Here is a 14,189-nt window from a genome sequence, read left to right on the forward strand (position 1 = left end):
GCGCTTGCGCAGTGGGTGGGCGGCGGGCGCGGGCAGGTCTGGCGGGCGAGGCGCGGCTGCGCGCTGGGAGATGCGGTCGGTTGGCTCCCGTCTTTGCAGGTAACCGCGCGCGGGCCGGTGCCAGGGAAGGAGGGAGGAAACCATCACGCCTCGGGCTTGGGCTGGGGAGGCCGCCTTCGCGCTCGCCAGGTCTTGGGTCCTCTACGGACCCTGTCAGCTGGGGCTTCTTGGTTCCCGAAGTGCGATCGGGGCGCGCTCGGGCGGCCCACTCAGAGCCCCATCCTAGACCGCGTCCTACCCCAGAGAGCGGACGAGGTGGCGGCGAAGCCTCGGTAGGACCGCCTGGGCCTCGCGCCGATCTCCCTGCCTGAATAAGCCGGATCCCAGCGCATCCCAGGGGAGCTTTTGAAGAGGGAAGGAGCCCCAGTTTATGTTTACGAATTTAGCCCTCTCTAGTTTCGTGGTTAGAATAGAGGGTTCATCCCCAGGTTCTGGCTTTTGATTGCTAACTTCAGGGACAGGTGTCAGTACCTCACAGAGAAGCCTATTTTCATTTTGGAGCGGACTAAGATCTTCCCCACAGAACTTTCATCGTCTGGTGTTACTCAGAGGGACGTTAAGCCATTCCCAATTTGGAACACAGCTGCCATCTACCCTCTCACACCCTTCTTTTGGGTTTATGCTTCCATGATTTTACACCTGGTCCTTAGGTGGCCTTCCATTTAAGGCCAGTCATTCTGGTAATTCTCTTCTGGATTCACTCCTATTTTCCAGATTCTCCCAAAACTGGGTTCCTAAAATACATTTGTAAGTAACACAGTTCTCAAGTCAGACAGACTTGAATTCTAATCCAGGGCTCTGCCAACTCAAGTGTGTGACTTTGAGTAAGTCCCTTAACTTTTCTAAGCCTCAGTTTTCTCATCTGAAAATGGGGATAATCATATGTATCTCCAGGTGGTCGTGCGGATGAAAGATGAAGAACATGAAATACTTAGAATGCTACCTGGCACATAGTAAGCACTCAATTGATGTCAATTACTTTTTGAACAGAGAATTCCCAAAAGAAGCACCATTTTCTTAAAGTAAAATGCAAAACGTAATAATAGCAATAAAACATTTTGATATAATCAAATTGAACAATTTGATATAATCATTTTGGAAAACAATGGTAATATATGTCAGGAGCTTCAGAAATCTCAGTTACTTCATTTCACAAATGCACATCTGAAAATTTTCTCTGGGAATTAATCATAATGCAGAAAATATGCAGAAAGATGGTAATTATAGCATTATTTATAAAAGTGAAAACACGTAAACATTTTTTAGTGGAAAATTTTAACATACACAAAAGTAGAATAGGTAAGTGAACCCCCAGGTATTCATCATCCAGCTTCAACAATGATCAATATTTTGCCTATCTTGTTTTTGTGAAAAATTTTAAACCTACGAAATGTCTGAAAATAGAACAGTTGAATAAACTGGGGTACATTTATCTAGAGTGCTATATTAAGCTTTTAAAATAAGACAGAATTGTATTATAAGCTAATACAGAATATATAGTATTATCACAACTATGACAATTCAAAAACTAATATCTAACCTGTGTAGAAAAAAAAGACAGGAAGGACGTACAGTAAAGTATTAACTAGTTTCCCTTTGGTGGTGGGACTGTGGATGATTTCCTCCCGTTCTATTTTTAGATATTTAACAAATATTTCCTAAAAATCATGTATTGTTGTTATAACAAACAATGAACAAACAAAATCTCAAAATACTGCATCTGAACTAAGGACAGTAGAATATGCCAGAACAGGTTCACTGTTATAGAGACTAAAGATGCTTTGACTTTCCTCGATCTATTTTTGCAGCCGACATTTACCTGAGCATTCTAGTCTGCCACCCTGTGTTAGTGCTTCCTATTGAGCTCATATGGTCAGCTAACACATCCACATCTGTAGTCAGTCATCCTCTGTGTGTAAGTGATTGGACTTTGAAATCTTATTCCCCTTATTTTGACTAGTGTTTCCCCTCAGGATAGAGCAAGATTTCTGGTGATAGGATGGCTCTTTCCCATTTCGTCTTTTCTTTGTCCTGAGCAGGCATCTATCTCATACTTCATGCATTTACACACTCTTCCTTGAACAACCACTTTGAACAAATCAAGTGAGATAGTTTTATCACAATATTTTTCTTGCTCAAATAGATGATAATGAGATCTGACCAAAAATCTATTCTGCTTTTGTTTGATGAACTAGATCCACTTTTTAAATTGACATAGTACATTTAAAAACAGTTAAGGGAGGGGTCACCTTACAAGAAACTGTGTAAATGAGTTTTATTTCAAATTAGTTTGTGAAGAAACTTTGTTTCCTAGGTATGCAAAGAAGCCTTTTCACACAGATGTCCTTAGAGATAATATGGATCAGTCCGAAGTTCAACTCTGGGTGAAAGCAGAACCCTTTATAGTGGGCGCCTTGCAGGTCCCCCCTCCATCCAAGTTCAGTCTTCACCATCTCAGGAAGATATCCACCTATGTGCGAACCCGGGCCACAGAGGGAGGTTACCCACGCCTGTCCTGGTCTACATGGAGGCACATTGCGTGTGGAAAGCTGCAGTTGGCTAAGGATCTGGCATGGCTTTACTTTGAAATATTTGATAGTCTTGCAGTGAAGACACCGAAGGAGCGCCTGGAATGGTCTGAGATTCTGTCCAGCTGCACGTCTGAGGATGAAGTCGAAAAGCAAAGAAATCAGGTATGGATTTATGTGTACATTTATGTGTGTTTAATTACTTTGGGAAATAAACTATTGAAAATTTTTGTACTAGCTGTAGAGTGTGCAGTTTAAGGTTTTAATGACCATGTGATGCCAAAGCACCATTTAAGTTTTAGCAGTTCCAGTTTGGCAATATTTAGTGAGTTAGTCCTTACTTAGCAATCCTTATTCACTTATTTTTGAAGCAGTAATGTTATAGAAACCCTGTAATTGGAAGAGAGAAATATTTTCATTGACATTAAAACTATTGAGGTACATGAGTGCTTATGAACTGCTGACATGTTACGGTCCAAGCACCTGACTCTTTTTAAGTGAGCGTCTGCTATATGCTGAGATTCAAAGATGATTAGAACAGCGGCTCTGACCGCATGGAGCTCATAGACTAGTAGGGGAAGCTGGTGTGTAAAAAAGTGCTATTTAATAGACATTTCTCCAGAGAAGACATACAGATGGCTAACAGGCACATGAAAAGATGCTCAGCATCGCTAATTATTAGAGAAGTGCAAATCAAAACCACACTGAACTCTACTCAGTACTCTGTAATGACCTATATGGGAAAAGAATCTAAAAAAGAGTGGATATATGTATATGTATAACTGATTCACTCTGTTGTACGGCAGAAACTAACACAACAGTGTAAATCAACTATGCTCCAATAAAAAAGAAACCCACATTGAGGTATTACCTCACTCTGTTCAGAATGGCTATCATCAAAAAGTCTACAAATAATAAATACCGGAGAGGGTGTAGAGAAGAGGTTACCCTCCTACACTGCTGGTGGGAATGTAAATTGGTGCAGCCAATATGGAAAACAGTATGGAGGTTCCTTAAAAAACTAAAAATAAAGCTACCATATGATCCTGCGATCCTACTCCTGGGCATATATCCAAAGAAAACTCTAATTTGAAAAGATGCATGCACCCCAGTGTTCACAGCAGCATGTTTACAATAGCCAAGACATGGAAGCAACCTAAGTGTCCATTAACAGATGAATGGATAAAGAAGATGTGATATATTTTGATATATATATATATGATATATATGTATATATATAATGGAATATTACTCAGCCATAAAAAAGAATGAAATAATGCCATTTGTAGCAACATGGAAGGACCTAGAGATGATCATACTAAGTGAAGTAAGACAGAGAAAGACAAATATTATATGATATCACTTATATGTGGATCTAAAAAATAGTACAAATGAACTTATTTACAAAACCGAAACAGACTCACAGACATAGAAAACAAACTTGTGGTTACCAAAGGGGAAGAGGGGGAGTGATAATTTAGGAGTATGGGGTTAACAGATGCAAACTACCATATATAAAATAGATAAACAACGAGGATCTGCTGTATAGCACAGGGAACTATACTCAATATCTTGTAATACACTATAATGGAAAAGAATAAAAAAATATATAAATATATTACATATGTATATATGTATAACCAAATCACTTTGCTGTACACCTGAAGCTAACACAATATTGTAAATTGACTATACTTTAGTTTAAAAAGTGCTATTTAATAGTATGGAATGTACAATAAAAGTATGCATAAAGTACAGAAATAGAATAGAGAAGAGAATGATTAATTCTGGTGATAAGGAAAGACTTCACAGAGAAAGTATATTAATCAGGATAGGCTATTACAGTAACAGGTGATCCCAGCATTTTAGTGGCTTGGTGCAGTAACAGTTTATTTCTTATTCACGTGGCAATCCAACACAGGGCATCTGGTTGGATGAGTCTCTAGGCTCCTGTCATCTAAGCAATGACTGAGGGATCTAGGCATCTTCTGTCTTTTGGAGCCACTATTATACTAGGTTAAAAACAAACAAAAATGAAATTTCAGTGGCTTACAGTAACTAAGGTTTATTTCTTGCTTATTTTACATTTAGGCTGCACCTTAGCTATGGCTCTTTTCCAGGCTGTGGCTCTATGTGTCTGCCCATTTGGAGACTCAGGCTGAATAAACAGCTTCTATGTAGGTCATGTCTATTCTTGGGATAGAAGGGAAGAGCAACAGAGCAGGAGAAAAGTCTTGATGCCTCTTAAAACTTTTGCTCAGGTGTGACATAAACTACAACTACTTTTGTTCCATTGGCCAAAAGCTTTGTCACATGTCCATGCCTGAAATTAATAAGATGGGAAGTAAACTACCTCACAGGAGGCAGGGAAATCCCATGGCCATGGGAAGGGCCGTGTAAGCCTCTTGGAGGATGAGGAAGTGAACAATTGCAAGTAAAATACAGTTTGCCACAGCCATTCCCACTAGGGCCTGAGTCCTTCACTTCCATTTCTTTGGGATAGTTTTCAGGAGGCTTAAAAGCAATATATGTAAACCCACCCACATTCCATTGACTAATCCAGTTATGCCATATGCAACTTCAAAGGAGGCTGGGAAATGCCATCTAATTGTGTGCTCAGGAAGGAAAGGCATTTAGTTAGCATCTAGCCAGTCTCTACCACATGGTGTAATATCTAAACAAGGTTTTGGAGATTGAAAAAAAGTTTGGCAAGCAACCAGGAGGAGAAGGACATTATAGTTTTCATTAATTAAACATTTATTGAGTGCCTACTATGTGCTAGGTACAGTAGTGGGTGCTGTGGATACAGAGATGAATAAAACCTTCAAGAAGCTCCAATTTTTTTGAGTGCTTACTATGTACTAGTTTCTATGTTAGTTACTAGGAATATAAAAATGAAAAAGAGAAAGATCTTACGGTCTCATGGAGAGGCAGGTATATGAAGGAATAATGATAATATAGCAAATAATTGTTAAATGGGAGTATGTATAAAATCAGGGAATTACATTGAGTGAAAAAAGTCAATCCCAAGAGGTGACATACTGTATGATTCCATTTATGTAACATTCTTGAAATGACAAAATTACGGAGATAGAGAACAGATAAGTGGTTAGGGGCTAAAGAAGGGGTGAGGTAGGGTGGGAAGTGGAGCCGCCAGTATAATAGTGGCTCCAAAAGACAGAAGATGCCTAGATCCCTCAGCCATTGCTTAGATGACAGCAGCCTAGACACTCATCCAACCAGAGGCCCTGTGTTGGATGCCACGTGAATAAGAGGCTATATATAAAAGGGCAACATGAAGGAACCTTGCGTGGATGGAAGTGTTCTGTACCCTGACTGCATCAGTGTCAGTACCCTGGCTGTGCTGTTGTATGATAGTTTTGCAAGATGAGAAACTGGATAAAAAGTACATGCGATCTCTCTGTTCTTGCAGCTGCATGTGAAACTGCAGTTACCTCAAAAAGTTTAAATAAGAAAGTAGGGCTTCCCTGGTGGCACAGTGGTTGGGAGTCCACCTGCCGATGCAGGGGACGTGGGTTTGTGCCCCGGTCCGGGGGATCCCGTATGCCGCGGAGCGGCTGGGCCTGTGGGCCATGGCCGCTAGGCCTGCGCGTCCGGAGCCTGTGCTCCGCAACGGGAGAGGCCACAATGGTGAGACACCCGCGTACCGCCAAAAAAAAAAAAAAAAAAAAAAAGAAAGTAAAAATTTTTTAAAATATATAGATTCATGAGGTTCCACATTGACAGCTGATTGAATTGGTAGGTTTAGGTGATCCTGAGAATCCATATTTTTAAGTTCCCTAGGCATACTGATTTTTAGCTATGTTGGGAATCAGGGTGAATATAGCTGTAGTCCCATATGTATTACTTCACTTTTTTGCCTCTCTTGTGTGTGTATGGGAATGGGTATATGAAGATAATCATGAGCTTCAAATCCTGAGCTTCAAACCACACCCCTCTTCAAATAAGAAATGACTTAACATCTGTCAGACCCGTAGTATTTTTTTTTAAGTCAAACACCCTTTTAAGAATTTGATGAGAACCTGAGGCCTACTCCCCACAAAATGCATATACACCAAAAAATTGCGTACAATTTCAGGTGTTGCACTGATATCCTGAACTTTCTTGATAAGTGATCAGGTTAAACTAACCTCTGTGTCTTTTTTTTTTGTTTGTTTTTGTTTTTTTCTTTTTGCGGTATGCGGGCCTCTCACTGTTGTGGCCTCTCCCGTTGCGGAGCACAGGCTCCGGATGCGCAGGCCCAGCGGCCATGGCTCACGGGCCCAGCCGCTCCGCGGCATATGGGATCCTCCCAGACCGGGGCACGAACCCGTATCCCCTGCATCGGCAGGCGGACTCTCAACCACTGCGCCACCAGGGAGGCCCAACCTCTGTGTCTTGATTAAATTTCCTTCTTCCTTTCTTTCATCTGTTTGTTTATTCAGATTACTAAGTTTTTTTTTTTTAACTGTAATTTTAAACTTCTGAAATAATATACTTTAAAAAAACATGTACTTCATCCTTTCCACTTCATCAGTTTTGGGAGAGAATGACTATGGCCATAGATGCTACATAGCTTTCTGAGAAAGTAAGTGACTCCAGTTTAATTAGTTTTAGAAACTCCTACATCTGGGTATCAGAGACATACATATCCAATGCTAGCAACGTTTCCACATTTGTCTTCTTAGGATCAGCACACTGTTGTGAATTTCTTTTACTATATCTATTAGTTACTATATCTAATAGTGGTTGATGTTGTTTTAAGACATGGGTTCATCATTTATTTTCTTCTTGGACAGCTTTCAGTGGACACCCTACAGTTTCTGCTCTTCTTATATATACAACAGTTAAACAAGGTCTCCCTGAGGACATCTTTGATTGGAGAAGAGTGGCCTAGTCCCAGACACAGATCTCAGTCTCCTGACCTGACTGAAAAATCCAGTTGTCATAATAAGGTACTGTTTAAATTATGATCTCTTTCTCTGAAAGGGACAATTTGTGAGGGAGACAGTTTGCCTTCATTAAAAATTACTTTGAATTACTTATATAAGCCAGAGGTTTGTTGGCTTGATTTGTTTTGTTTTGTTTTTTCTTTCTTTTCCTAATTATAAAACGAAATCAATGTGTGCAATCTTAATCAAGATAGAGAAGTGATTTCAGTTCCGTCAACGACACAAAAATCACTTAGATAATTTTCAGGCAAATCGTTCAGTCTACTCTTACTAGCATTCCCATTTTTGCAAATGTTAATGAATTTGATTTCGCATGATTGTAGGCAACTCAGTTAACTTCTCTAGCTTGGCTTCTTTTCTCTAAATGGAGATGATAATTCCTATTTCTGAATGGCTGTGAGAATTCAGTAATATATAGCATGAGACTTGTTGCATCGTAAGCACCAGTATATGGTGACTTTAGTTTGTGCTATAGCATGACCTCTCCCAGCAACTGATTGGACCAGGGATGGACACGTGGCTAGAATAACCCATTCCTAGGTATGTATTTGAAATTGGTCTGATTTGAAATGATGATCTGGCCCAATCAGTACCCCAGGGATTGAAGAAATTACCCAGTTGATGATAGGTATTTGCTGGTAGCTCATGTGGCATTGGGACCAGAGTAGCTACCACATCTGTGAGTGACCTGGAGTTATGAGGGATTAGCAACTCTGAGAAAAAGAAGAGAATGGAACAAACATGCAGAGAGACCTGAGAGAGAACCAGGTTCAAGATGGCTTTCCAGTTCCAGTTCTGATGAGGTCTCCCTGTACTTCAGTTTGGGAGATGACTGTATGTCCCTACAGTAGAATCTCCCTTCACTTGAATTATCTTGTACTCCCCATTCCAGTGAAAGTTACCACCAGCCACCCATGCTTTATCCATCACCATCCATACCTAGTTAGTTGTCAAGTCTTACTGATTCTGCCTTCAAAATAACTCTTTAAAATTTTGTCCTTTTTTTGGGAATTCCCTGGCAGTCCAGTGGTTAGGACTCAGTGCTCTCACTGCTGGGGGCCTGGGTTCGATGCCTGGTCAGGGAACTAAGATCCTGCAAGCCTCGAGGTGCAGCCAAAATAAAATTTATCCTTTTTCTTCCTCTATATAGGCCCTAATGTCATTTTTTTTTGCTTTGATTTTTATAATTAGATCCTACTTGGTCATCCTGCTTTTAATCTATAGCCCACCTAGTACACTGGACTTTCTAAAATACAGATCCGTTGTATCCATCTCCTGTCAGAACTCCATCAGTGAATTCTCATTGTCATTGTTGTTTTCATCTTGCACTGTTTGGAGCCTTCTTAGGCCTACTTACCGTGCGGGAGGGAGATGCAGCAAGAGGGAGGAAGAGCAGGTGAGGCTGTGGACAGCTCTGCTTTGAAATGTTCTTTGGCATCCAAATGAGAGTTTATTAAAGAGAAAAATGCTATAGCTATTTACAAAAATAGTTTATTTTGTCTCTGGCACACAAAATAAAGTCCAGATATCTTAGTATTTCATACAGAGCCTTTCATGACTGGTCCCTACCTACCATTTTACCTTTACCTGCCACTTCCCAGCATGCTCCCTACACCCCACCCAGAACTTCCATTTCTCTGAACACAGCAGGTGATTTTAGTCCTATGGGCCTTTAGTTGCTGTTCCCTAGGCCTAGAATGCTTTTTTCCCTGCTCTGTTTGCATAACTACCAGCGTCAATCAAGAACCTATTCAAACAGCGCTCCACTAAGATTTGTTTTCCCCAAATGGAGTTCTTTGTTCTTCTCATGCTCATAGAACATCTTACAGATCTCTGCTATAGGTCTCATCCCACTGTGTTATAGTTATTTGTTTATATTGTCATTTCACTACATAGTTGCTGAATTCCTTGAGGACAGGAACTATGTCTTATTTAGTTTGCATAATTCATCACTTAACACTGCTCATATCACATATCTGTCAAATGAATAAGCCAAATTATTGGTACGTCTGCCAACTCAAAGCTTATTCCCAAGGCTATAACTTCTCTTTTCTTTTTTTAACTTATTTATTTTATTTATATTTATTTTTGGCTGCGTTGGGTCTCGTCACTGCGCGCGGGCTTTCTCTAGTTGCGGCGAGCGGGGCTACTTTTCATTGCTATGCACAGGCTTCTCATTGTGGTGGCTTCTCTTGTAGTGGAGCACAGGCTCTAGGCACACGGGCTTCAGTAGTTGCAGCATGCAGGCTCAGTAGTTGTGGCTCACGGGCTCTAGAGTGCAGGCTCAGTAGTTGTGCACTGGCTTAGTTGCTCCGCAGCATGTGGGGTCTTCCCAGACCAGGACTCGAACCCGTGTCCCCTGCGTTGGCAGGCGTATTCTTAACCACTGCGCCACCAGGGAAGCCCCCAAGGTTATAACTTCTCTTAAATCTGGTTACTGTAAGATCAGTTGCCTTGTATCATTAGATTTTGAAATTCTTTCGGTAATTTGAGAAGGTAAATTAAAAAGAAACCTACTGCTTCATGAAATGAATGTCTGAGGCGGTTTTTTTGTTTGTTTGTTTGTTTGTTTTGCGGTATGCGGGCCTCTCACTGCTGTGGCCTCTCCCGTTGCGGAGCACAGGCTCCGGACGCGCAGGCTTAGCAGCCATGGCTCACGGGCCCAGCCGCTCCGCGGCATGTGGGATCTTCCCGGACCAGGGCACGAACCCGTGTCCCCTGCATCAGCAGGCGGACTCTCAACCACTGCGCCACCAGGGAAGCCCTGAGGCGGTTATTTTTATGTTTGATCTGAAACTTTTAGAATATTTAATACTAGCTGTGTGACCTTGGGCAAGTTTCTGAACCTTTTTGTATCTCCATTTCTTCATCTGTAGAATGGGCATGGTAATAGCATCTATACTAAGACTGTTGCTAGTTATAAATATGTTAAAGTTTGTATAACAGTGCTTGGCACACACTGAGGGTTAGCTACTAGTATTACTTTTGAATTTTCTAAGGTAGAGAGAGAATCTGTTTATACCTATTACGTGCACAGAAAATCTTTATAAGGTTTATATAGCCACTTTAAATGCTTTTGGGAGGATGAGGCAAGTATAAATACAAAATAATTAGAATATAAAAGTCTCAGGTCTTACTGTTCTGTTGAAACAATGAGTTTCAATCTCATTGTTCTGTTAAAAGTGCTTTCTTTTGATATTTTTTAGAACTGGAATGATTACAGTCACCAAGCTTTTGTCTGTGATCATCTGTCAGATCTCCTTGAACTGCTTGTAGATCCAGAACAACTCACTGCATCATTTCATTCGATCCATAGTAGTCTAGTCTCTCGAGAAGCTGTTGCAGCACTCAGCTTTCTTATTGAAGGTACAGTGAGTGGAGCCAGGAAGATATATCCACTTTATGAACTTGCACTGTGGCAACCACTACATGCAGAAAGTGGCTTCTCAAAGACCTCTAAGGCCTTTTCTTTCTACAAGCTGGAAGCCTGGTTGAGAGCCTGTTTAACTGGGAATCCATTTGGTATATCTGCTTGCCTCAAGTCTGGGAAGAAATTGGCTTGGGCTCACCAAGGTATTTATTAATATTTTTATCTATATTAAATTGAATGACAGGTTAAGGAACCTAGTGTTTTCTGGTGTATTAATGATCACATGTCTTTTGTGGAAGACCTAAAAAATATTGCTACTATAAAACAGAAAAAGGGAACGTCTCTTTTGTATATGACTTTTTCTCAAGGCTGCAACAGTCTGAGAGAGTTAATTCATTAGTCCAGGTTGTTTTGGTTGCGGTTAGTAGAAACTCCAACTTCAGTCGGTCCTTTTCTTTGCTCTTCTCTTTTCTGACTCTTTTTCCCCTCTCACTCTCATATGCTCACTTGCTTGAAGCTTTCCTATTTTCTACGCACCCTACCAGAAATTGGCCATTCCATAGTTACAACCTCATAGAGTTGGTGTAAAGATGAGGTTCTTTTTTAGATACACAGACACAAGCAGACTAGCTATTTCTAAACTGGAAATTTAAATTCATAGTAGAGAGAATTACGCTTTGGTTGCAAATGTATCTATTCCTGATAGTCCAGGGATGGCTAAAGGGATAGGTTCAGGTACTGTATGACTTCTTCGGGCCCACATATAAGTTTTAAGAGAAGAGGGGCCCAGATAGAAGTTTAAAGAGAAGTAGGTACCTGTACTAAGGCCAAGCAAAATTAATGGGAAAAAACTAGGATATACTTCCACAATCTCTGAGTTTCAAAGGTAAAGAAAAAATAGTTTCCGTGCAAGTGTAAAAAAAAAAAATCAGTTTCATATCAAATGTTTATAATTCTGAAAACCAGAAAATGGTTGAGCAACATCTACAGTGATCCAAGTATTTTATATGCAACCAAGCTATTGCTCTAGCGTGAGCTTAGATTCTCAGATATATAAGGCTCCTACAAATATACAGGAGATACTACATAATTCTCAATGTTGGTAAAAGAATATAAGTAAGTTTTTAAACGTTGTTAGGGTAGGCACTGGAGGAAAAAGGACATCTGACCTTTTAGGATTATACCAAAACATGTTAGATAGTAGGATTACAAATAATTTTTATCTTGTTTTACTACTAGTATTTAAAATTTTTCTACAGTAGCCATATATTTTCTAATAAAAGGAAACAATAAGAATTGTTTTAAAAGAAGAAGAGCATACTATGTGACCTCTCCACATTTGGCCAATTTTCTTTACAAGGGTATCCTGATGGTTTTCTGGGAAGTACAGTCTGAGAAGGCAATGATGTAATGGTGGGACTGTGTTAGGAGGGCAGCCTGCACAGATTTCTTGAGGGTGAGTTTGTGTTTAAGGCACCATGCTCGAGAGGAAGATGTGCTCTCAGTTAGTAATGATCCTGGAAGTAAAGACTTGAACCCAAATACAATTCATGGAATGATGTGGTAAGTAACTTAGGAGGGGTTCAGAATTAGTATTATGGCAATTTAAAGAGATTATTTAAGAGTTGGGATGATAAATTAAGGCTGGTTGGAGAAGATACTATTTGAGTTGGGCCAGCTCTGCCACTTACTAGCCATATGGCCTTAGGCACATTACTTAAGTTCAAGGGTAGGCATGAAAAAATCTTAGATCTATAGGCAATGTTGAATGGATTGTAGGTTTAACCTTTTTTTTTTTAAACAAAAAAATTTGAAATATTGCAAATATACAGAAAAAGACAGAGAATAATACAGCATACCCAGCACCCAAATCTAACATTCTTTTAAACCTCACATGGGTCTAATTTTAGACATGTATACATGTAGACATGTGTAACCTTGTATGGTTGATTGTTTTTCTTTGATTTATATTTTTCTTAAATAGTTGAAGGGACGACCAAAAGAGCTAAGATTGCTTGTAATACTCACGTGGCCCCTAGGATGCACCGCCTGGTGGTGATGAGCCAGGTTTACAAGCAGACATTGGCCAAGAGCTCAGATACTCTGGTGGGGGCACATGTAAAGATTCATCGTTGCAATGAGACTTTTGTATATCTGCTGTCTCCCTTACGGTAAGCAGTCTTCATAGTGTTTTGATGTTGTGACGTTTTCTTTGGACCAGGATTTGTCCTTTTATTTGCCATCAGAGAATAATATTGTAGTCAGATATTTTTCATCGTATTCTTATTCAGAGGAATTTACCTCATTTTTCAGATCTGTGACAATTGAGAAGTGCAGGAATAGCACCTTCATCCTGGGCCCTGTACAGACTGCTCTTCATCTCCACAGCTGTGACAATGTTATAGTCATTGCTGTTTGCCATCGTCTGTCCATCTCTTCTACAACAGGTTGCATCTTTCACATTCTGACTCCTACACGACCACTTATTCTCTCTGGGAACCAGAGAGTAACTTTTGCCCCCTTTCATACCCATTACCCAATGCTGGAGGACCACATGGCCAGGACTGGCCTTGCTACTGTGCCTAACTGTTGGGATAATCCCATGATTGTGTGCAGAGAGAACAGCAGCACAAGTGTCTTCCGACTCTTAGCACCGTGTGAATTCTATGTGTTTATTATTCCCTTCGAAATGGAAGGGGACACAACAGAGATACCTGGGGGTCTTCCATCTGCATATCAGAAAGCACTGGACCAAAGAGAAAAAAAGATACAGACCTGGCAGAAAACTGTGAAGGAGGCTCATTTGACAAAGTGAGTATTTTCTAAAAGTAGTCATTTGTCTTATGTAAAACTCCATGGGAAAGCAAATTAATCTGCACATGTTTATAATTGTGCTAAAGAAATCAAAAAGACATAGTGTGTCTTTCACTAAGGTCAGTATTCCAGGCACAGTTTGGTTGGGAGATGGGAGCAAGTGGATACTCAAGTATTAGATTCCTTTCTTTTAGGTAGCTTAAGTTTAACTGGCAGATATAAGATTTATATGAATGAAAGCTCATATATAAGGTCAATCATAAATAGATTGGTTTTAGCTTTTAATTTACTTCTCTGCGCTCTACTAGTGGTTCTCAAACTACATCGTGCATCAGGATCATCCAAAGAGCTTGTTGAAAATACAGGTTTCCTGGCTCCACCACTGCACAGGCAGACTTGCAAGGGTGGACTCCTAATGCTGGTCCATGGACTAATGCCAGTTTTTGTCAGAGCTTTCCTAATCCA

The 14,189-nt window shown here is 40.3% G+C and overlaps 1 protein-coding gene across 4 annotated transcripts in view; it reads left to right on the forward strand.

Annotated features, from left to right (window-relative positions):
- TBCCD1 (TBCC domain containing 1) overlaps positions 1-14,189 on the forward strand; it is a 21,281-nt gene continuing 7,092 nt past the window's right edge. The window contains exons 1-6 of one of the 4 annotated variants that reach the window (XM_082625583.1): positions 1-99; positions 2,375-2,753; positions 7,388-7,543; positions 10,747-11,113; positions 12,895-13,081; positions 13,224-13,721. In XM_082625583.1, the coding sequence (XP_082481709.1) occupies positions 71-99; positions 2,375-2,753; positions 7,388-7,543; positions 10,747-11,113; positions 12,895-13,081; positions 13,224-13,721 (1,616 nt within the window). In that variant the 5' untranslated portion in view covers positions 1-70. The remainder of the gene's footprint in view (positions 100-2,374; positions 2,754-7,387; positions 7,544-10,746; positions 11,114-12,894; positions 13,082-13,223; positions 13,722-14,189) is intronic. The other 3 variants (XM_082625582.1, XM_082625585.1, XM_082625584.1) reach the window with 3 other exon arrangements.

This window comes from Mesoplodon mirus (genome assembly GCF_964341445.2).
Source record: "Mesoplodon mirus genome assembly, chromosome: 6".
Classification (NCBI taxonomy): Eukaryota; Metazoa; Chordata; class Mammalia; order Artiodactyla; family Ziphiidae; genus Mesoplodon; species Mesoplodon mirus.